The 25,831-nt window shown below is 37.8% G+C and overlaps 1 protein-coding gene across 1 annotated transcript in view; it reads right to left on the reverse strand.

Moving 5' to 3' along the window:
* The window catches only part of FBN2 (fibrillin 2), a 286,570-nt gene that overhangs the window by 186,798 nt on the left and 73,941 nt on the right, over positions 1 to 25,831 (reverse strand). Inside the window, exon 6 of the mRNA XM_066276820.1 lies at positions 18,934 to 19,131. Coding sequence (XP_066132917.1) covers positions 18,934 to 19,131 — 198 coding nt within the window. The remainder of the gene's footprint in view (positions 1 to 18,933; positions 19,132 to 25,831) is intronic.

Genomic DNA, 25,831 nt, shown 5'->3' on the forward strand with positions numbered 1-25,831 from the left:
CATAAAAATAATGGGTATATCAGAAGGAGAAGAGAGAGAAAATGGAAGGTAGAACATATTCAAACAAATAATTGATGAAAACTTCCCAAGCTTGTGGAAAGAATTACAGCCTCGAATTCAAGAAACAAACAGAACACCAAGTTACCTTAACCTAAACAGACCTACTCCAAGGCACATGGTAATGAAATGATCACAAACCAATGACAAAGAAAAAAATCCTCAAGGTAGCCAGGAAAAAGAAGAATACAACATATAAAGGAAGTCCCATTAGGCTATCATCAGATTTCTCAGCAGAAACTCTACAAGCCAGAAGAGAGTTGACCCCAATATTTAAAGTACTAAAAGAGAGGAACTTCCAGCCAAGAATACTATATCCATCAAAGCTATTCTTCAAATACAAAGGGGAAATAAAAACATTCACAGATATAGAGAAGATGAGGGGATTTATCACTAGAAAACCCTCAATTCAGGAAATACTAAAGGGAGTGATCTGACCAGCTACAAAGAACAAAACAAAACAAAATCACAAGTAAAAGCTCCAATAAGATCACAATAAAAACAAGAATAATCAGTGACAACAAAACCAAAAACCAGAAAAGGACAAAGATTAGCAGTAGCAAAGGAGGATGGAATGCAGAAGCACTCATGAGATAATGTATTACAATGAACATGATATATATCCTTTTTCTTATGTAATGGTAACCACCCCTGAAAAAACCACTACAGAAACACATAGCTTAAAAAAAGAAGAAACAGAGGAAAGAAGTATGGAATATAACCAAACAAAAACAAATGATAGAAAAACAAAAGAGAAGAACCAAACAGAAAGCAGAGCTATCAGAAAGCAATATATAAAATGGCAATAGGAAACCCTCAAGTGTCAATAATTACATTAAATGTAAATGGATTGAACTCACCAATAGAAAGACACAGAGTAGCAGAGTGAATCAAAAAAGAAAATCCAAGTGTATGCTGCCTTCAAGAAACACAGCTAAGCTACAAGGATAAAAAGAGATTCAAAGTGAATGGTTGGCAAACTATTCTCCAAGCAAATTATAATCAAAGAAAAGCAGATGTAGCCATACTCATATGTAACAAACTATTCTCCAAGCAAATTATAATCAAAGAAAAGCAGATGTAGCCATACTCATATGTAACAATGCTGACTACAAGACAGCAAAGGTAATCAGAGACAAAGATGGTCATTTCATAATGATAAAGGGGACATTCAATCAAGAAGACATAACACTTCTTAATATATATGCACCAAACCAAGGAGCATCAAAGTATGTAAGACATCTACTAACTGATCTAAAAATAAAAACCAACAAAAATGTAATCATACCTGGAGACCTCAATACACCGCTGACAGTTCTAGATCATTCATCCAAACAGAAAATCAATAAAGACATATGAGCCTTAAATGAAACACGAGAACAATTAATTGGATATGATAGACATCTATAGGACATTTCATCCCAAAATGTCAGAGTATACATTTTCTCCAGGGTACATGGAACATTCTCAAGAATTGACCATATGTTGGGACACAAAACTAACATCAACAAATTCAGAAAGACTGAAATTATACCAAGCATATTCTCTGACCATAAAGCTTTGAAACTAGAATTCAACTGAAAAAAAGAAGTAAACAAACCCACAAAAATGTGAAAATTAAACAACATACTTCTAAAAAATGAGTGGGTCAAAGAAGAAATAAAAGCAGAAATCAAAAGATATATACAGACAAATAAAAATGACAACACAACATATCAAAATCTCTGGGATGCAGCACAAGCAGTAATAAGAGGGAAGTTCATATCACTATAGGTTTATATGAACAAATAAGAGAAAGCCCAAGTAAAAAACTTAATAGCACATCTTAATGAACTAGAAAAAGAAGAACAAAGGCAATCCAAAACCAGCAGAAGAAAAGAAATAATAAAAATCAGAGCAGAAATAGATGAAATAGAGAAAAGAAAAACTATAGAAAGAAATCAATAAAACAAGGAGCTGGTTCTTTGAAAAGATCAACAAAATTGACAAACCCTTGACAAGACTCACTAAGGAAAAAAGAGAAAGGACTCATATAAACAAAATCCAAAATGAAAGATGAGAAATTACCACAGATATTATAGATATACAAAGAACTATCGTAGAATACTATGAAAAACTATGTGACCAAATTTAACAATCTAGAAGAAATGGATACATTCCTAGAACAATACACTCTTCCTAGACTGAGTCGCGAAGAAGTAGATAGTTTAAAGAGACCCATAAGCAGGGAGGAAATAGAAACACCTATCAAAAACCTCCCAAGAAATAAAAGTCCAGGGCCAGACGGCTATACTAGTTAATTCTATCAAACATTCAATGATTTTGTTCCTATTCTACTCAAAATCTTCCAAAAAATTGAAGAAAAAGCAACACTTCCAAACACATTTTATGAAGCCAACATAACTCTCATACCAAAACCTGGCAAGGACAACACAAAAAAAGAAAACTACAAACCAATATCTCTAATTAATACAGATGCTAAAATCCTAAACAAAATACTAGCAATTGAATACAACAAAAAATTTTAAAAATCTCATCATGATCAAGTGGGATTCATCTCGAATCACAAGGATGGTTCAACATATGTAAAACAATTAACATAATACACCATATCAACAAAACAAAGAACAAAAACCATATGATTCTATCAATAGATGCAGAAAAGGCACTTGATAAAATACATCATTTTATGTTGAAAACACTTAACAAAATGAGTATAGAAGAAAAATATCTCAACATCATAAAGGCCATTTATGACAAACCATCAGCTAACATCATATTAAATGGCAAAAAGTTGAAAACTTTTCCTCTAAAATCAGGAACAAGACAAGGCTGCCCATTCTCTCCATGCTATTAAACGTAGTGCTGGAAGTTCTAGCCAGAGCAATCAAACAAGAGAAAGAAATAAAAGGCATTCACATTGAGAAAGAAGAAGTAAAGGTCTCACTTTTTGCAGATGATATGATCCTGTACATAGAAAACCCCAAAGACTCCACAAAAAGCCTATTAGAAACAATAAACAAATACAGTAAGGTTGCAGGATACAAAATTAATATACAGAATTCTGTTCCCTTCTTATATGCCAACAATGAAACTTTAGAAAATGAACTAAAAAAAATAATCCCTTTTACAGTTGCAACAACAGCAAAAAAAAATACATAGGAATAAATATAACAAAGAATGTAAAGAACTTATATAATGAAAACTATAAGGCATTGTTAAAAAAAATCAAAAAAGATACAATGAAATGGAAAAATATTCCTTGCATTTGGATAGGAAGAATAAATATAGTCAAAATGACCATATTACCCAAAGCGATATACAAATTTAATGCAATTTTCATCAAAGTTCCAATGTCATTTTTTTTAAAGAAACAGAACAAAAAATCATCAGGTTTATATGAAACTATAAAAAAAAACCCGAACAGCCAAAGTAATCCTAAGAAAAAGAACAAAGCTGAGGGTGTTACAATACGTGACTTCAAATTATATTACAGAGACACAATAATCAAAACAGCATGGTATTGGTAGAAAAAAGGACACTCAGACCAATGAAACAGAATAGAGAGTCCAGAAATAAAACCACACATATATGGTCAAATCATCTTTGATTAAAAGCCAAAATGGAGAAAAGAAAGCCTCTTCAATAAATAGTGCTGGGAAAACTGGAAAGCCACATGCGAAAGAATGAAATTCCACTACAGTTTGTCCCCTTGTACCAAAATTAATTCAAAATGGATCAAAGACCTAAATATAAGATATGAAACAATAAATTACATAGAAAAAACCATAGGTACTAAACTTATGGACTTTGGCTATAAAGAGCACTTTATGAATTTGACTCCAAAGGCAAGGGAAGTGAAGACAAAGATAAATGAATGGGACCACATCAGACTAAGAAGCTTTTGCACAACAAAGGAAACTGAAAACAAAACAAACAGCCAACTAAATAGGAGATGATATTTTCAAACAACAGCTCAGATAAGGGCCTAATATCCAAAATTTACAAAGAACTCACAAAACTCAACAAGCAAACAATCCAAAAAAGAAATGGGAAGAAGACATGAACAGACACTTCTCCCAAGAAGAAATACAAATGGCCAATAGATATATGAAAAGATGCTCATCTTCACTAGCTATTAGAGAAATGCAAATCAAAACTACAATGAGATACCACCTCACACCTGTTAGATTAGCTATTATCAACAAGACAGGTAATAACAAGTGTTGGAGAGGCTGTGGAGAAAAAGGAACCCTCATTTACTGTTGGTGGGAATGTAAAATAGTACAACCATTGTGGAAGAAAGTATGGTGGTTCCTCAGAAAATTAAGAATAGAACTACCATATGAGCCAGCAATCCCTCCACTGGGTGTATACCCCCAAAACTCAGAAACATTGGTACGTAAAGACACATGCAGCCCCATGTTCATCACAGCATTGTTCATGATGGCCAAGACATGGAAACAACCAAAAAGCCCTTCAACAGAAGATTGGATAAAGAAGATGTGGTACATATATACTATGGAATACTATTCAGCCATAAGAAATGATGACATAGCATCATTTACAACAACATGGATGGACGTCGATAACATTATACTGAGTTAAATAAGTAAACCAGTAAAAACTTAAGAACTGTATGATTCCATACATAAGTGGGATACAAAATTGAGACTCCTGGACATAGATAAGTGTTGGGAGCCCATCAACAACTGCTGGCTGACAAGGTCACAGCAGGAGAAGACCCACAACTGCTGGCTGACAAGGTCACAGCAGAAGAAGACCCACAACTGCTGGCTGACAAGGTCACAGCAGAAGAAGATCAAAAACTGCTGATTGACAAAGTCACAGCAGAGAAGACCAATGGCTGCGGGTTGACAAAGTCACCCAAAGGAGAGACATAATGATACTTCCCCCTTTGACTTTTTGAATTAATCTGGCCTTATATCCCCCCTTTTCTGGGTGTGTGCTATTATTTATGGCACTGGGATAATAGTACCGTGCTTTCCCTGTAGATTCGTAGTAATTTCTTTGGAAATGAGACAGAGGGTGTGAGTTCCACAGAAAAGTCTGTAAGCCCCTTGAACTGGGCTCATAGACATAAGAGGCTGGCTATGATATCCCTCGTAAAGGGTTAAGTCTGTAGGAGAATTCCTTCTTAATCATGTTAGAAAGAATAGATTGTGACTTGTGAATGGGTAGGAGGCAGTGGCTGTGCACAGAGCACTTTTCGGCCTTCACTTAATTCAACATTTTTCCTCCCTAGCCTTTTCATGTGATAGAGTAGAGAAACATTCCTTTCTTCTTGCTTATTTGATCTGCAGATAGTGGTACACTCTGAGAAGAATAGAGTCAGAACTTAACTAGTGTTTAAATATAATAAATAAGTAATATTTGACTAGACAATAGTATCTTAGGTAAGGTATAGTAGAATGGCCCATTGTGTGGCCTAGAATGAGAGCGCAGTCAGCAAGAAAAGAATGTTTTACTAAGAGAATTGTCTTTTGACTAAAGGCAATTGCTAGGCTTTCTCAATGAGATGTTCTCATGAGATTTATATACTTTCCAAAATTCTTTGATAATGAGAGAAATGTAGGGGAATCCATAGAAGTAATAACAGTTAATGTCTTCTGAAATTATGTTGCTACTAGGCTATCTTGCAAGTGCACTCTGTATATCTTTGGGTGAAAGCTACTCTTAATATTATGTCAATTTCTTTATAGGCAAGCCTTTTAGAATCTTGTGAGAAAAAGTAGGACACTGCATAAACTCAAAGCCATTTACCTAAGCAAGCGGTGGTCCATTGTTAGTCCTTAATGATTTCATCTGCTAATCTCTCTCTGCCCCTTGACTCACAACAGCAGTAAAGTTAGTTAACTATTAGTACTAATACTTTAAAAGCTTTTACTGATGTTATCACTATTCAAGTTATTTTGTACTTTGAATGATTTGCTACCTGGTTTGTAATTTATAGATATAAATTAACTGCTATCCGGAAACATGTAAACATAGTGAAACAGAAGCAATGATTAATACCATGTAATTGTAACTCAGTGTGTGTGTATAAAAAGGGACCTATACTAGCATTGAGCAGAGATGCCTGGCAGTAAATGCTAACCAGAGAATAAAGAGAAAGAAAAGAAATTCGGCTCTCTCACTCGATTTCGCCGACGCCGTCTCCTCCTGTGGGACCCCTGGATCCCCCCCCGGGGCTGGACTCCGGCAGATAAGAGTGCAGTGGTTATGAGAGGGAGGGGAAGGGAGGAGAGGGAAGGGTTGGGAATATGTGAGAGCATAAAGAAAACCAAATAAATGGTGACAGAGGACAATTTTACTTTTGGTGATGGGTATACATAATCAAATGTCATAATCAAATGTGTGACATAATCAAATGTCAAAATGATCTGGAGATGTTTTCTCTGAATCTATGTACTTTAGTTGACCAATATCACCCCGTTAAAATTGTCTCAATAAAATTAAAAAAGAAATTAGATGAAGTTTTCAAAAAAAAAACCAAAAACAAACAAACCCTAGCTTAAAAAGTAAAAGAATGGCCCTGGCCAGTTGGCTCAGTGGTAGAGCGTCGGCCTGGCGTGCGGGGGACCCGGGTTCGATTCCCGGCCAGGGCACATAGGAGAAGCGCCCATTTGCTTCTCCACCCCCCCTCCTTCCTCTCTGTCTCTCTCTTCCCCTCCCGCAGTCAAGGCTCCATTGGAGCAAAGATGGCCCGGGTGCTGGGGATGGCTCCTTGGCCTCTGCCCCAGGCGCTAGAGTGGCTCTGGTTGCGGCAGAGCGACGCCCCGGAGGGGCAGAGCATCGCCCCCTGGTGGGCAGAGCGGCGCCCCTGGTGGGCGTGCCGGGTGGATCCCGGTGGGGCGCATGCGGGAGTCTGTCTGACTGTCTCTCCCCGTTTCCAGCTTCAGAAAAAGAAAAAAAAAAAAAAAAAGTAAAAGAATGATAAAATATATCATGTTCATTAATCAAATGAAAGCTGGACTGGTTGTTAATATTATATAAAGTGTTCATCAGAATAAGAAATATTACCATAGACAAAGATATATATTTCACAATGACAAGGAGCACAATTCATTGAGAGGACATAACAATGTGAAATGTGTATGCACAGATTATATATTGTTAAACACCCAGAACAAAAAGTGATAGAACTGAAAAGAGAAACAGACAAATCAAAAATTATAGTTGGAAATTTCTATAGTCTTCTTACTAAATAATAGAATAAATAGACTCAAAATCAGCAAGGATATATAAAATCTGAACTATACTTTTGATCAACTTGTCCTAATTTATATTTATAGAATACTTTACCCAACTTTAGCAGAATACACATTATTTTCAAGAGTACATGAAATATTTACCAAGGAGGCCATGTAAAAAGGCTTACTTAACATAAAAGGATTAAAATCATCCAAACTATGTTTTCTAAACACAGAAGAGTTAGAAATTAATAATAGAAAACATTAGGGATATCCCCAAATATGTGAAATTTAAACAATATACTTTGAAACGATCCATGGGCCGAAGAAGAAATCACATGAAAAATAAATTAGAACACATTTTTAATTAAATGAATATGAAAGCATAAGATACCAAATTGGTGGGATGCAAGTAAAGTGTAGAGATGAATTTATAGCATTAAAATGCCTATTTTACAAAAAGAGAAATTGGTGATCTAAATTTTTATATTAAGAAATTTTAAAAAGAGCAAATTAAACATAAACAGAAGCAAATAAATAATAATGATAAAATAGAACAGCTATTAAACAACAAAGATAGTCAATAACTACAACACCTGACTCTGTCAATAAGTAAAAGTGATACATCATTGTCAAGACTGAAAAATAAAAAGAAGACAGAGGCCCTGAATGGGTGGCTCAGTGGATAAAGCACTGACTGTGCACCAGGGGTCACTGGTTCCACCCTGTTCAGGGCACATATGAGAAGCAATCAGTGAGTACACATGTAAGTAAAACAGCGAGTTGATGTTTCTCTCTCTAGCTCATCAGTGGAAAAAATATTTTAAAAGTTAAAAAGAAAAGAAGACAGATTAAACGGATCAAAGGAAATAGTATTAACAACTAACTAGAGTCCTGACCAGATAGCTCAGTTGGTTGGAGCATCACTCCAATAAGCCAAGATTGTGGGTTCGATCCCTATTCAGGGCACCTACAAGAATCAACCAATGAATGCATAAATAATTGGAACAACAAATCGGTATTTCTCTCTCTCTCTCCTCTTTCTCTCTCCCTTCCTCACTCTCTAAAACCAATTTAAAAATTAAAAAAAAAAACTATTTGGCACTAAATTCACCAATTAAGACAAAATGTACAAATTTCTTAAAACCGCACTCAAACACAAATATATAATATAAATAGATCTATATTTATTAAAGTAATTTAATTCATACTTAAAAATCTTTGCAGGAACTTTAGGCCTACTGGCTTTACTGGTGAACTCTTTCAAACATTTAAGAAGAAACAATAGCCGTTGTATATAAATTTTTACAGAAAAGAAAAAAAGAGCGGACACGGCCTTCATTCATTTTATGGAACTACTGTCACTGTGACACTCTAGCCAAACAAATACATTACGTGAAAGCAAATAGAATAATATCTTGTGGAATAGGCACTACATCATGACCAAGTGGGGTTATCTCAGGAATTTAAGGTTGTCTCAACATTCAAACACCAATCAATTTAATTCATTATACTAACATTAAGAAAGCAAAAACATATGATTATCTCATAGATGTAAAAAAAAAAAGTGACACAATTCAACGCTCATTCATTTAAAAAATCTCGTAAACCAAGCCTAAAAGGAAACTTCCTCAACTGGATAGATGGCATGTACAAAAATTTATAGGTAACATACTATCAGGGATTGGGAGAATTCCTTTAATTTAGAGTTTTTGAATCTGTCACTTTATACTACATAAATTTGTTTTAATTTTTGTCTCTGTAAGACAATGATCTCTAATTCAGTGCATCACCATGATAAACACTGTATATAAAAATAAATATAACATATAAGCACTTGTAAATTTACATTGTGCAAATTATCAGAATAACATAACATTTATTAATACTATATCTTTGCCCTGGCCGGTTGGCTCAGCGGTAGAGCGTCGGCCTGGCATGAGGGGGACCCGGGTTCGATTCCCGGCCAGGGCACATAGGAGAAGCGCCCATTTGCTTCTCCACCCCCCCTTCCTCTCTGTCTCTCTCTTCCCCTCCCGCAGCCAAGGCTCCATTGGAGCAAAGATGGCCCAGGCGCTGGGGATGGCTCCTTGGCCTCTGCCCCAGGCGCTAAAGTGGCTCTGGTTGTGGCAGAGCGACCCCCCCCCCCCGGAGGGGCAGAGCATCGCCCCCTGGTGGGCAGAGCATCGCCCCCTGGTGGGCAGAGCCTCGCCCCTGGTGGGCGTGCCAGGTGGATCCCGGTCGGGCGCATGCAGGAGTCTGTCTGACTGTCTCTCCCCGTTTCCAGCTTCAGAAAAATACAAAAAAAAAAATACTATATCTTTAATTATAAAATAGCATGCTTATTGTAATAAATGCTAATGATACAAAAATAGGTAATTAAAAAGATAACCATTGAAATGAGTTAGCTGTCTGTTCATTCTTATTTATATGTTCAGAGTGGTGATCTGTTTAGCACAAATAAAACCACCCTCTATGCATTGTTCTGCATCTTGTTTTTTCTCACTAAAAACAGAGTTTGTGGTACATCACTATGTTATATACTGATTTACCCTATTATTTTTTGATAAGCCCAAAATGTTGGTGTATGTTAGTGTGTAAAATAGAGTTCAAGCCTACAAAAGAGCTTATCATCCATCTAATTTCTTCCTCGTGTTAGGTATATGTCTACAAAACTGATTACAATAGTCTAAAATATTTTATACTGAAATTATGGTAGATATCTTTTTAAACCTTTATAGTTGATTTTATTGGGGTGAAATCGGTTAATAAAATGGTATAGGTTCCTAGAGTACAATTCTACAACACATCATCTGCACACTGTATTGGGTATTCACCAGTCCAAATCCCGTCTCCATCCACCACCATTTATACAACCTATACTCTCTACCAGGGTAACTCCAAGTAGTGACAACCTAAGCAGTCAGGGTGGAACTCTTACTCAGATGGCTTTCCTTGCTTAGCAGTGCCTACACATAGAAAATGCCTCCCAATACATCAGCCAGAAAGCGGACTCCTAGCTTCCGGTGTTCCAATCATGTTGACTGAACACAATTACTATAACACACTACTATCCTACTGTATAAAAAGGATCTTAAAACTGAAACCCATATAAAAAGGGCCAAAAAAGTGACAAAACTCTGTGCATAGCTAAAATACCAATTATCATCTAATCTTGGCAACTTGACACAGTTATTTTTATTTTATGTGTGCTCTCAGTCCACCAAAACAGTTTTATTAAAGGATATATTATCCAAACAAAAAGCAACTCGAATGAAATGCATGACAAGAAGTTTACACACCAAACAGTTTAATTCAGAGCATTCCAACCGCATTATTTTTCAAGCGCACTACATTTCCACTCTCATTACAATGTGGTATAAAACATCCCGAGGAATCTCCTCTCCTGGCAGATAAATCAGAGAAAGGGTATCACGGTATAAGCTGAAAGAGGAGGCCAAACCTAAAAATTCCTTACTACTATTCATAAAATCTTTTGACTACATAATTTAGTAGATTCAGTAATTTTTCAAAGGGAAAAGCAAACTGACTTTACAGGGTTTATTTTGTAACTGCCTAAAAAGTATTTTCCTAGAAGGAAAAATAAAACCTTTATTTTTGAAGTATCCTAGACTACACAGCTATCCAGAATTAATTTCTTTTAGGTCAATCAAGTTAATCACTAAAAAAAAAAAAAAGAAATTTTAAAGAAATCTTAGCCCTGGCCAGTAGGATCAGCAGTCGAGTGTCAGCTAGGCGTGTGGAAGTCCTAGGTTTGATTCTCGGTGAGGGCACACAGGAGAAGCAACCATCTGCTTCTCCACCCCCCCCCTCCCATCTCTTCTCCTTCCGCAGCCATGGCTCCAATGGTTCAAGCAATTTGGCCCAGGTGCTGAGGATGCTCCATGGCTTTGCCTGAGGCACTAAAATAGCTCAGTTGTGGAGCAACAGAACAGCAGCCCCAGATGGGCAGAGCATTGCCTGCTAGGGTTCTTGCAGGAAGGATCCAGGTCGGGGCACATGTGGGAGTCTGTCTCTCTGCTTCCCCATCTCTCAACTTAAATAAAAAAGGAAATTTATAGAAATAATCAACTTGAACCTTAGAGGCATACACAGTTCTCTCTATAAAACTATAAAAAGCAAGCCTCAGACCTTCAAATTATGTAAGAGTTTCTACGTCTTCAGAATGCTAACATAAGCAACTACTAACATCTTAGTTTTCCACTGTCCAGATTACTATACAGGTGTGTTTTCCTTTATCCCTTCAATTCAGGCACAATGATATTGTTTCTTTCCATGTTGAATTACTTCAAATCACATGTAAGAATTTTATGGTTAAATTTTTTGATATTTAAACCTTATATAATCACTTCAATCTATGTCTATAAGGTTATAAGTAACGTAACAAAGCAATCATAATTCTAGTTCATGAACTCATTTATTCTCCAAATTCTCCAAATAAACTTGCTGTAAAAGATCAAACTGATTTTATTATATAAATTAGTATTATATGGTATGTTATTTTTAGTTAACATTAAAATATGGAAAAATCTGTGCAGTGGTACAGGTATGTAAAATTGGTTCAATTAATTTATATCTATGAGAACCAAGGGCAATTCCTATTACTGTATTTAATAGTGATTGTAGTTGAACTTTGCCTGTCACCAAATTAGGTCCACTTTTTAAATGTAAGTTCTTATATATTTACACTCCATAGATATTCATACATTCTACTAGTACTTCTATAAAAATGAATGTTGACCATATTGGTCCCACTTTTAAAATGTAAGTTCTTGTTTCTATTCTCTATGCATGTTCTCAATTTGTATGTTTTTTCTATAACAAAAAAGAATGTGAGTCTTTAAGTATAGCGATTGAAGAATAGGTCTCTCTCAACCTGTAATCTAAAGAAATACAGGGTATCTTGGCAACCTTCAATATGATTTGATTTAGCCAGAATACCTATTCATGCAATGAATTCAAATGAATAAATGATCATCCCAACAAGCAAATACTGGTAACTTACTACCTTTAGGACTCTGTACTTCTAATAAAAAGAACACAGCATGATTCTCTCTCGATATTCCTTATCTCAACAAATGTCACCAACATTTATCTGTTGTCAAAGTCTGAAACCTAGGAAACAAACTCCATTTCTCTTGTCCCATCTCATTCAATCAGTAACAAATGTTTACTTCCCAAATGTATCTCAATTCTTCCTCTGCCTCTATTCTGGTCTCAACCTCCACCATGTGCCATCTCACTGCTAAAGGAACCTTTCTTTGCTTCCACTTTGGCCCTTATAATTAAAACTCAACAGAAAAACTAAAGTAGTTTTATTTAAAGGGAAATCAAATCAATTACAGAGTATTGCCTCAGAAGTGTGTAGACACTACCACACTGATTTTTGGTCTGAGTTGTTCTACAAAAGTTTGAGAAAAGTTGGGATAGTCCCTTAAAAAAAATTCTTGCTTATTCTTTCTAATGTCCATAGCATTCTCTTTATCTTTCCTTTTTATTAAGGTTTTATGCCTTCTGCCTGACCAGGCAGTGGCACACTGGAGAGAGCTTCAGACTGGGACGTGGAGGACCCAGGTTCGAAACCCTGAGATCACAGGCTTGAGCGCGGGCTCATCCAGCTTGAATGCGAACTCACCAGCTTGAGGATGGAGTTGCTGGTTTGAGCATGGGATTATGAACATGACTCCATGGTTGCTGGCTTGAGCTCAAAGGTCGCTGGCTTGAAGCCCAAGGTTGCTGGCTTGAGCAAGGGGTCACTCACTCTGCTGTAGCCCCCTAGTCAAGGCACATATGAGGAAGCAATCAATGAACAATTAAGGTGCTGCAATGAAGAACTGATGCTTCTCATCTCTCTTTCTACCTGTCTGTCCCTATCTGTCCCTCTCTTTGACTCACTCTCTCTGTCTGTCAAAAAAAAAGTTTTATGCCTTCCAATCTGCAGATTGAAGTCTTTATTTACTTTAGAAAATTTTTCTATTGTATCTTTAAGCATTTTTCCAGTTAGTTCTTTTCACCAGCTTTCTCTAGTCTGACCTCATCACATACCAGTTTCTTTATAAGCCTTCTTTTTATTCTGACCTTGATTACTGACTTCTTTAAGCTTAACCATTATCACTGATTCTTTTCAGTTTTATGGATGTATTTATATCTGTATACATGCATTATTTGCCTTCCACTAGGTAAAGATTTAAATCCTTTTCCAATTTCTTTCTTGAGGATTATCCATCCATTTTTATCTCTGATTATCTTTACTGAACTCTTTTAACTCTCCCTTGAGTACATTTTAAAAGGACCACATTGTTTTTCATTTCCTTGAGATAAGAGGGAAGTATATGAACTTGGTATTTATTTGGGAACTCTTTGAAGCACATTCATTTGCCTTTTATGTTCTTCTCTCTCTTTTTTTTTTCAGTTTTCTCTTTATTACTCTTTAAATTGTGCCATTTCCTGCTGAAGCAAGAAAGGGGACAGCCAAGAGGAAATGCATTGGTTTGAAAACTTCTATAGGGAATACTGCTTAAAACAGTTTCTCACTGAATTTCCACTTTATTTCCCCCTTGGGTATTAATTTTCAACTTTCAGGTGGTGATGTGGCTCCTACCTAATGACTTTTCAGATACTGACTCTCTGAGTTGCTCACTAGTGGTCCTTCCCCTTGCTTTCCCTCAGAGTGAGTCTCTGGGTAGTGGATACTCGCCATGGCTTGCCTCCCAAGACTCTCTTTCCGCTATCCCTTCTTTACTCTGAGGGTCCGCAGTGGATCTGTCTCTTACAGGGACATTCTCTTTTTCTCCAATAGAATGGTCACCACCACTGGATAGCATCTCAGGATGCTGATACTCAGCAAATGCTCAGAAGAGTCCTCTTGTCCCAGTGACTTCCCAACAACTGCATGTGTTCATTACTGTTTTCAATTGGAGGTTGTAGAATTTTATTTTAGAATGCCTTGTTTCCTATTATTTATTTTCATATTAGTGTTTATCAAGTTAGAAATGGAGTATTCTGCTATTTTAAATAAGAGTTTCTATCGTCAAGTACATTTTAAGTAAAATTTGGGGGCTGTACTGGGATGGCTTGTATTCACACAGTATGAATGAAAGTTGAACTTCGTGATGATCTGGTTAACTTAGTCAATGTAGACCGCCAAGATAAATTTGTCTTTAATAATTTATACCAATTAGGCCCTGGCCGGTTGGCTCAGCGGTAGAGCGTCGGCCTAGCGTGCGGAGGACCCGGGTTCGATTCCGGCCAGGGCACACAGGAGAAGCACCCATTTGCTTCTCCACCCCTCCGCCGCGTCTTCCTCTCTGTCTCTCTCTTCCCCTCCCGCAGCCAAGGCTCCATTGGAGCAAAGATGGCCCGGGCGCTGGGGATGGCTCTGTGGCCTCTGCCTCAGGCGCTAGAGTGGCTCTGGTTGCAACATGGCGACGCCCAGGATGGGCAGAGCATCGCTCCCTGGTGGGCAGAGTGTCGCCCCTGGTGGGCGTGCCGGGTGGATCCCGGTTGCGCGCATGCGGGAGTCTGTCTGACTGTCTCTCCCTGTTTCCAGCTTCAGAAAAATGCAAAATAATAATAATAATAATAATTTATACCAATTAAATGAACCAAACTACCTTTTTACTTAGTGCTATAGAGAAGGTCTAGAAATAACTCTACCATGGGCATCTTCCTCTCAGCCTACACCTGAGAAACGAGCTAGGAACAGTCCCGGTTTCAGCTGAGATTAAACTTCCCTACTTTCTCACGTGCAGTCCAAGTCATGGAATTAAATATTTCTGTGCACTAACGCCACTGGAAGAGGATACCCACCAGCATCTGCTTTGTAGGGAGTGATTTAGGATCCATTCTGCTATTTCTTTATTCAAGACTGTGACCCGTGTCCTAGCTAGGGCCTGACCTATGGTACATGTCTGAATCCCATGCCTCTCAGGTTGTCTGGAACTGAGCAGAGGCTTGTCATCAGTCTATTACTATTGTCCTTGATAAAGCCAGAGATGGAATTTAATGAGCAAATTTCCTCTGCCATGTTTATTTAAAAGCCTAATTCCTAAAAATCAAATGGCATAAATGAATAATTATGCAAATTTTATTTTTATATATTTTAAAAAATTTTAAAGCACACTGTTCATTTGAAAGTCTAAAAGAGGCCCTGGCCAGTAGGCTCAGTGGTAGAGTGTTGGCCCGGCGTGGATGTCCCAGGTTCAATTCCCAGTCAAGGCACACAGGAGAAGCGCCCATCTGTTTCTCCACCCTTCCCCCTCTCCTTCCTCTCTGTCTCTCTCTTCCCCTCCCGCAGCCAAGGCTCCATTGGAGCAAAGTTGGCCTGGGCACTGAGGACGGCTCCATGGCCTCCGCTTCAGGTGCTAGAATGGCTCCTGCCGCAATGGAACGACACCCCAGATGGGCAGAGCATCGCCCCCTGGTAGACATGCCGGGTGGATCCCAGTCGGCGCATGTGGAAGTCTGTCTGACAGCTTCCCCACTTCTAACTTCAGAAAAAAAAAAAAAAGTCTAAAAGAGCCAAAGTCAAGTGCTAATCCTAAATAAAATACTTTCCAATTAGAGTAAATTCATTAGACTGCTAAGATTAAAAAGAAGAAACTACTTGTAAGAAAATAATGCAATATATGTGCATGGCCGATTATGACATTCTTTAATTTTGTCAATATTCTTAGAAAAGGGCTTAATGCCAGTTTTTTAAACTTTAAGTCACTCATTTTACGATAGATTAAATTTTAAAACCTTGTTAGTTAACTTTGGACCTTTTACTGTATAATAAAATGGAAGAAAGTACAAGATTAAATGTGAATTAGACACAGGCACAAGGGCTGGACCCGAAACAGCTCTCAGTATAGTAGGAGTCAGGAACCGTTATGCCTGACCTGACGCTGCTTACTTTAGGCCAGAGTCATTATGGCAACACTTTGAGTGACTGCTCTCCTCGTAGCTTAATTTTTGAAAAATATTGTCTTGATTTTGTCAGCCTTCATTTTTCATTTATTCTGTTTATTACATGACCATGTTTCAGTCCCTCTTAAACCACAGACAAGATAATTCTCTAATTGTGTCACCAGTGGGATAACACTATGATCAGAACTTCACCATGTCCTCTCTTTGTTAATATGGACCCTGTTTTAGAGCCAATATTAAGCTATTCGCCATTATCATCTACACAGCTGAAACTTACTTTTAACTCTATAAAAATGTTCAATTATCCCATGAAAGGATCACTATTATAAAGAAAAGTATGACATGTACATATCATGTGTATTATGATGTTATTTTTTTCTTGCCCTATCTATATCTTCCAACTTAATTTGGTAGCGGTCTTTGGGAAATAGTCTAGGAATTTAAAGAAAAAAAAATAAAACCACCGTAAGATGTAGTCTTAAAATAGCCTGAACTGAAGATTAATATTTCCTTGAGAACTTTCTGACTATGCCATGATTTTGAAATAAAGCAGAACTTTTTAAACTAGCTTTTCTAGACATTTTAACCATGTGGCAAATTTCATTTTGCTCCTTTTGCTCTAGTAATCCATTAGATTTTTCTAGGCAAGTGGAGCCTAAGACTTACCTTTGTAGCATAAACAATCAAATTAATAAGCCTTCAGACATTACTAAACCCTGAAGGGCATTCAGAATGCTTGAGATCATATACAACACTTTTAATAACTTTGTTCAGAAATGTGCAGCTCTCTGACAAATTACCAAGTTAAAAAAGTATAAGTGCAAATGCAAAAAATAAGGAGAGTCAATTATTTGGGACATTCTGGTTGAAGTTAAGGGCTTTTCTCAACCTGGACTATTTCTATGAAAAGTGGTTTTGGGAAGTATTTTAAGTTTAATCCTACTTATTAATTCAAAAGATACTTACCAAGCATCAACTGCATGTTTGACACTACCTAAATGCCTCAAAGACATTAATGAATAAAACAGATTTCTGCCCTAATGAATCTTACATTCTAGCTGGGGGAGAATAAAATGGGAATATATAAGCAAGTATATTAGAAGGTGGAAATGCTATAGAATAAACAAAAAGTGTTACTCTAATAAATCTAGTCAGAATTAAGCTAATAAATCTATATAGTACTTCATCTTTAATAGTACTTTATATAAATTATATGGTAATCTCTACACTAATCTAGGAGATATACATAGTATAGTGAATACTATATAGTATGGCTCATCTTCTATAGAAAAAAAATGCTGCTTTATCAGAAACTATTATAATCAGACTGGGAGTCATATTAAATTGAGGCTACGTACAGTATCCTCAATCTACAATTCTCACTTGAGCTTTAGGACAGTGAACTTGCTTTCTGTAATATGTCATTACATGAGCTGAGTAGATAACATCTCTGCCTCCAATACAGGTTACTAACATCAATTTGAAAGAATTCTGATCTAATTTTGCATATGATTTAATCATGCACAATAAGCCTAACTCCCCATGACTCAAATATGAGTAAAACTATCTTTTAAATAATACAAAAGTATTTTTCCATTTTCCCGAGATCCTGCTGCCTTTTGAGAGTTCATTACAGAGCTCAGTTTCTAAGCTCTAAAAATGGGTTTAAACACATCTGATATCAGAGAAGTAACCAAAAAAAAAAAAAAAAGGGTAAGAATTGTGGTGGCTGAAAATTAATTATCCAGTAAGTATGTAACAGTTTTGGTTGCATGGCTTGGAATTTACTATTGCAGTATCCTAGGGGCCTCAATCTAGCCCCAATATATTGAAATATATATGTCTAAATGTGGCTGGGAAGACTGCTTGGGACAAGACTGTAACCAACCAGGTGATAAGCTCTGAAATCAATGTAATCATGGAAGAGGTTCACCCGGGCAGCTCTCCTCTCCCTGTTGGCTGGGCTCAGGTTCGCATATCTTGAATGAGATTAGGAACAAGGGATAAAACGTTTATCCTGGGTATTTACATGGGCATAGTTTGAGAGGCCTGGGAGAGGTGTGGGGCCAAGTGGATGAAGACATGGAATGGTTTGTCTTCTGACTGTAATAAATATATATTTTTTGTATTTTTCCGAAGCCAGAAACGGGGAGGCAGTCAGACAGACTCCCGCATGTGCCCCAACGGGGTCTACCCTGCACGCCCACCAGGGGACGACGCTCTGCCCATCTGAGGCGTCTCTCTGCCGCCACCAGAGCCACTCTAGCGCCTGAGGCAGAGGCCACAGAGCCATCCTCAGCGCCCAGGCAAATGGAGCCTTGGCTGCGGGAGGGGAAGAGAGAGACAGAGAGGAAGGAGAGGGGGAGGGGTGGAGAAGCAGATGGGCGTGCCTCCTGCGTGCCCTGGCCGGGAATCGAACCCGGGATTCCTGCACGCCAGGCCTACGCTCTACCACTGAGCCAACTGGCCAGGGCCTGTAATAAATATTTTAAACTGTATATATTTTAATTTTACCCAATTTTTCATGTTATCTCTCACATCCTTTTTTATGTCAAGAGTTGAAAAATAATTATTTATTAGGTGGCTAAAAAATAAGCCATCTCCAGTCAGGCTTGTGAATGAAGCCCATCTTGGAAATGGTACCAGGTTAGAGGTCACCCACACGGGCAGATCCTCCCAGTGCAGTGAAGGAAGACCTGACTCGTGGATGACCGTGCGTAGGGTAACTCACCTTGGCAAGCTCCGGTGCGGATGTTAGGGATGAAGCCCCGCCGGCAGGGCTGAGGCTGGGCCGGACACATCTCACAGGGGTGGCCCCAGGCCCGTCCAATGGTGGCGCAGCACAGGGTCTTCGTGCAGACGATGCCCGTCAGCTGCCCTTGGCACATCTGGTTGTTGACCTGAGTGAAACACGGGCCTGTCCTGTAATCTGGAATGTGAAAGAAGATGAAAAGACAGGCTTTATAATTACACACCAACCTTACACCAGAACCTCCAAACACGCAAGCAGAGGATGTTTCTTTTGACCAAAGTGTCTAAAGACGAAAAGGCCAGACAGTTTCATTTTGAAAATTCACAATTTTTCAATCGTGAGACTTCACTGTAGTCTACACTAGACATTGTAAACGGGTGGCTGAAGGGTTGTGTCTGGGACACAGATGTGTTTTCTTGGCCCGCAAAATGTTTTATTTTTATTTTTATTTATTTATTTTTTTTTTTTCATTTTTCTGAAGTTGGAAACAGGGAGAGACAGTCAGACAGACTCCCGCATGCGCCCAACCGAGATCCACCCGGCACACCCACCAGGGGCGATGCTCTGCCCACCAGGGGGCGATGCTCTGCCCATCCTGGGCGTCGCCATGTTGCGACCAGAGCCACTCTAGCGCCTGAGGCAGAGGCCACAGAGCCATCCCCAGCGCCCGGGCCATCTTTGCTCCAATGGAGCCTTGGCTGCGGGAGGGGAAGAGAGAGACAGAGAGGAAAGTGCGGCGGAGGGGTGGAGAAGCAAATGGGAGCTTCTCCTGTGTGCCCTGGCTGGGAATCGAACCGGGGTCCTCCGCATGCTAGGCCAACGCTCTACCACTGAGCCAACCAGCCAGGGCTCCGCAAAATGTTTTAAAAGAATTTAAATTAGTGGCCAACATTTTTAAATTGGGAAATTTCACATGAAATTTTTATTTCTGGCTTTTCTTGAAAAGTTGGATGTTCTAGCCATGCTGGACCTGCCACGCTCCACGGCAGCGGATGAGTCAAGTGTGTCCTCTGTGTGACACCGCTGTCCCGGCCACGCCCAGCACTCTTCTCTCACTCAGACCCACCATCTGCCCCTGACGGCACCTGCTCCAACAACTTCTCTCTACCTAGCAAAGATTTTCTTTCCTTTCTAGATAGTTGAGAGTTCAAAAAATCGAAACAGCACCAACAAGGATATATCCTTCCATATCACATATATATTTGGTCAGTCTAATTTGTTTATAAACATTAAGCTCTAACAATTGGATTACTGTTTCCATGTCAATCTGTTTACTACTGTGTGTAGCTCAGCTAGCTAAAAGACAGTACTTAATAAGGCTCATAGCCATGGATTCTCTCCATGTAAGTGAACGTTGTATGATCTCTGTTATTGTCTGTACCGTTGTTCAGTTCTGTTCTGATGATGATAAAAACGTTAGCAAGTGTATGTTACTTGTGCTCTGTAAGAAGTAGACTCTTCTATTAATATTAAGGACAGTCTATTTAGACCCCTGTATCTCAAAGTGTCGTGCATGGACCAGCAACATAACGCATCACTTGGGAGCTGGTTAGAAATGTAGAGTCAGGTCCCATTCCAGAATCCCTGAACTAGAATTTGCATTTTAACAAGACATGCAGGAGATCAATATGCACCTTTAAGTTTAAGGACTGATCTAGACCATGGGCAAATTAAAAGCTAGGCATTGCTACTCTATCCCTCCTCCTACTATAATTTACTTCAATTTACCTTTCAGGTTATCGGTAGGTATTATTTTAAGCAGAACTGAATCATTAAATAGTTTTTAATTTGAGTGTTGTTGCTGTAGCTGTTTTGAGAAACACAGAATATCAGAGGTTAGTTTCCTGAAGACTGACCAATTAAATGATTCACATTTGTTACAAAATTACAACAGAAATATGTAGGAAAAAAATTTTCCCTTTTACAGAGATTGTATGGATGCAGTTTACTAATTCTTGGGAACGTAACATGATAGTCAGGATTTCCAGGTAAATCCTAATGCAGATATATAATTCCATTTGAAGGAAAAAGCCAGAACAAGTTCATTTGAGGTTTTTATAAGAGAAAAATAATCTCACATTCAAAGGAAGAAGAGTTAATAATGTTGACAATATTTCTTTATAAAAAAAAATTGTTACTGGAAAAAAAAAATCAGACTTGGATATAATTTAACATTTAAAACGTTAATCCAGAAAGAATCAGATATCATGTAAATGATATAGAATGACAAAAATACAACTTAAAATCACATAAAACTTCTATTTTTTTAATGAAGAATAAGTCTCATATAGAAGAAAAGAACAGTTTAAAAGTTCAATTTGAAGAAACAAAATCTAAAATAGGTAACTTTTTTAGCAAGCTGTTTTAACATTCTGTTATTCTGCAGCTGAACTTCAACAAAAATAGTTCATTTTAATCACTTACATAAGAACAACAGATGTGCTGGCTACAAATCACGTTTTTGAAAAAGACAATCTTTGTTGTATACATGTAGATATGTCAACCTTGTAAATAAGCATGCCTCCCGCACCACAAATTGCCAGGCCATAAATTTTTAGACCAATTCTTACTGTCCTCCAAACAACAGATTATTTTGCCATTTTAAATAAATATTAGACTCTTCACAATAAAGTTAATTAAGTTCTGAAGAAGTTGAGGAAAAGTCTATTTTTCACACAAAAAAAATAAAAAACTTATTTTTTTTGTAGATTCATGTATACATACCTATGTTGACATTCTGTACACTTTAAGGATTCCCAGAGAGAAGCCTACATAGCCTTTTTCATGATCTCATCCTTAAATAAACCAACCTGTCAGGAAATCATTCCTTCTCCTAACTGCAACACCTTCTTAAAATTATGTCCTTTTAGCCTGATCGCTGTAGAGAAGAGTTTATACGTATCTGGACAAGGATAGCTGTTTGTCTTCAGCAAATGACCTTTCATGTGGAAGGCTCTAATGAAGCCAACCTCAGACTCCTTTCCTGGGAACAGACTTTATTTCTTTCCTTATTTCTTTGGCCTAAATTTCCTTCCTTACAAATTGTGCTGAACCTGTTTTCTTACATGACGACATTTTGCTTTCTGGTTGGCAACTGATTGCTTTAAAATTTGACTTATTCAAGAATTACCAACATGTGTATGAACAAATATTACATATTGAAAAGGGATTTAAATTTTCTAGTCAGATTAAAACATTCTGCTCCAAACTTTACAGTATTTTAATTATGGTCAAAGAGTCCTAAAAGACCTCAATTAAATTACTGGCCATGCATTCTTTCATCAAGATTTTGTTGTGGGTCCAATATTGTGTACTAACCTAGCCATTCATGGTCAGGGACATCCTCACAGTGTGTTAGCAAAGTATTAACGGTGAGAACTCCTTGTCACTTGGCTAGCTGGAGCCAGTGATTTGGAAAGAGATATTTGCCTCATTATTATATGACCAAGAAATTTTTGTTTAAAAATTAGCTTATAAAAAAAGTAAAATGACATTAGCTTGTGAAACAAAAATATTGCTTGTTTGATTTTCTGATATCCAAGTGTAGTATATCATGCTGTTTATTCACATGAAGCAAATGACAGAGTAAACTCATCAAAAGATTTGGAGCTTACACTTCTTTTTGTTTCAAATAATTTTATTAAGGTATAATTTATATGTATGTCATACATCCACCTCCCTTAAATGTACAAAGCAATAATTTTTAGTAAATTTATTAAATTGCACAACCTTTATCACAAACCAATTTTGGTTTTTATTTTGTTTTATTTTTGGCTTCTCAGCAGATATTATTTTTATTTTTTCATTAGATTTGAAAAACAATCTTATGTTCATTTTAAGTATGCAACATTGTGATTCCACATTTATGTACCTTACAAAGTGATCACTGTGATAACTCTAGTAACTACCTGTCACCATACATTGTTATTATTATATTACTGGCTATATTCCCTATACTGTGCATTATAACTCCTTGATATAATTTATAACTGAAAGTGTGTACTTCTTACCCTCTACCACAATCCAATTTTGGAACATTTGCATCACCCCAAAAAGATGCCTAGTGCCAATTTCCAGCCCCAGTCATCCCCTAATCTACTTTCTGTCACTGTAAAATTCCCTTTTCTGGGCAATTTGTCTAAGCAGAAACATATAGTATGTTTTCTCCTTTAGCTGGCTTCTTTAGCTTAGCAAGTGTTCTCGAGGACCATACAGTCAGTGGCATAGGTCAGTACTTCAATCCTTTTTACAGCTGTATTACAATAGTATTCCACTGCATGAATATACCACTTCTGCTCATCGGTGGCCATTGCTGGGCCATATGATGAATGCATGTTTAACTGTTCAAGAAACTGCCAGACTGTCTTCCCATATAGCTTCACCATTTTATATTCTTACCAGCAATGGAATGAGGCCTCCAATTTTTCCACATCCTTCCTAATATTTTTGACTTACAGTCTTTTTAAGTATAGCTTATGTTAGCATAACTTTAAATAAATACTATTGAATATATTTGGGGATTTTGCTATAATTCTGCAAGTCCTATTGTTATAACTAGAGATGCTAAACAGTGCTAGATAATCAAAGTTGAGTGTTATTGCTGTGTAGACAACTAGACAACCTTTGGAAAGGTTATTGGAAGGTAAAGACAGAAATAGGTCTGGTTGGGGACTTGGGATTTAGGAAGAAGGGATTTCTTTGTTGTTTACATTTGCTTATTTTTTGTTTTATGTTATAGTTTTGTTTTGTGGAAAAGAGCATTTCTAAAAGCAAATGGGAATAATGAAGTTGAAAGGGAGAGCTATGATAAGCAGAAAGAATAAATAATCTTTAGTATAAGATCCTTGAGGAGCGAGACTGACAGTGACACAGGAATCTGTGTGAAGTTACCTTAGACGGAAGAAAAGCACTTCTCTGCAGCCTGAGGGATGAAGGGCAGGACGCAGAGAGCTCCAGGCACACTTACCCAGGAGAGGGAATGAATGCTGTCCTCTCCCACACCTCTATCTTCTTTGTGAAACAGGAGATGAAATAACAGGTCTTTGGTGGGGGTTGGCTGGGTGTCTGATCTTTGAGGCCCACTGAGATGGCACTGCAGATAATGGGCGATGGAGCTGACCTGAGAACCCAGCAGATTCCCAGGGCACAGCAGGGCCTCTCTATGGTGGATGAACAAGTGAACTTAGAGTGGGACCAATCTGCCTGTTGTCCAGTGGCTCTAGGCAGCTGAGAGGCTCACTCAGAAATTAGGGTTCATCCAGGGTTAGGTTTTAGTTTGTTAAATGTGAAAAAAAAATCAGAATGGCAAGGGAGTTTAGAGTATTGTTATGCCTATTTTTAAATTATGGACCATGGAATCTATGGTGGATGAAATGGGAAGTGAGAAAAGCAAAGGACTGACAGAATTAGATGCAGGAGAAAGCAGGGAGATCAGTGAACTAGGTGCCCCCATACAGCCCCACCTGAGAAGGAAAAGTCACAGCGACAGTTACACATCATCAGCTGCCCGTGGGCTGAAATACCATGTACTTAAACGTCAGCAGAATTCAGTTATTCTATAATGCAGCATAGACTGTACACTGCATAACATAGGGAAGCTATCCATGTATACTGGAAAGTAAATGTCACCACCTCAAGCAATGCAATGGGATGCCCCTGTTAGAGACCTTAAACCAGGGATCCCCAAACTACGGCCCGCAGGCTGCATGCGGCCCCCTGATGCCATTTATCCGGCCCCCACCGCACTTCCGGAAGGGGTACCTCTTTCATTGGTGGTCAGTGAGAGGAGCATAGTCCCCATTGAAATACTGGTCAGTTTGTTGATTTAAATTTACTTGTTCTTTATTTTAAATATTGTATTTGTTCCCGTTTTGTTATTTTACTTTAAAATAAGATATGTGCAGTGTAAATAGGGATTTGTGCATAGTTTTCTTTATAGTCCGGCCCTCCAGTGGTCTGAGTGACAGTGAACTGGCCTCCTGTGTAAAAAGTTTGGGGACCCCTGCCTTAAACGCTGTAACAGTAAGTCAAACAAAGCCAAAAGATATCAGAATTCCATCCATTCCCACTTTAATACAATGAACTGCCTGATCCTAGAAAGTATATGAAAATATACGGGATTTCCCAACAAGTTGCACAGACTTTGGACTTAGGCAAGAAGGCATATCCATTCTCAGGAACCAAAGACATACAGCATGTAGTCAAGTGATCACCTTGTGTGACAGCTGCAGACATGAGTGAGTATAATAAATTGTGGAATGTGTCTAATGATCCTGGCTGTGACCATCTCCTTTGAGTGATGAAGTTTCTGACACAGCAATTATAAATAAGGTTTTGTGCATGCTATTAGGATTATAATTGAGAGTGTAGTCAGTTTGCAAGCTGAAATCCCTGATCACAGATATAACCGGAGCATGCAGAAAATGCAACCCCCCCAAATTATAGGAGATGATATCATAGTTTCTGTAGTTCCAATAAAATTTGACCTGAATGTCTGCAGATCCAAACTTCAAGCTGGGTCTAAATAGTCAGGGTACAATAAACTCCAATAACTGAGATGGTTATTGGCTTCCTTGAGGTCAACTTCAGGAGAATTTAGAATTAAGTACAGAATCGTTTAAGAATATCAAAGCCATTAAATTAATATTTCTGTTTTAAGAAATCTACGCAAAAATTATGTACCTGTAATATTTAACAGCATTTGGCCCATTCCATCAGCCTGTCTTGTAATCACGATTTAAAATGAACAATTAATTTATATAGAGTTGTGATTTTTAAGTTAAATGTGACTATGCTTATATACAGAATTAGATCATTTACATGAACTTCAGGTTTTTATACATTTGTATTTATAAGTTTGAGTATTTATATATTTAGT

This window comes from Saccopteryx bilineata, chromosome 4 (genome assembly GCF_036850765.1).
Source record: "Saccopteryx bilineata isolate mSacBil1 chromosome 4, mSacBil1_pri_phased_curated, whole genome shotgun sequence".
Lineage (NCBI taxonomy): Eukaryota > Metazoa > Chordata > Mammalia > Chiroptera > Emballonuridae > Saccopteryx > Saccopteryx bilineata.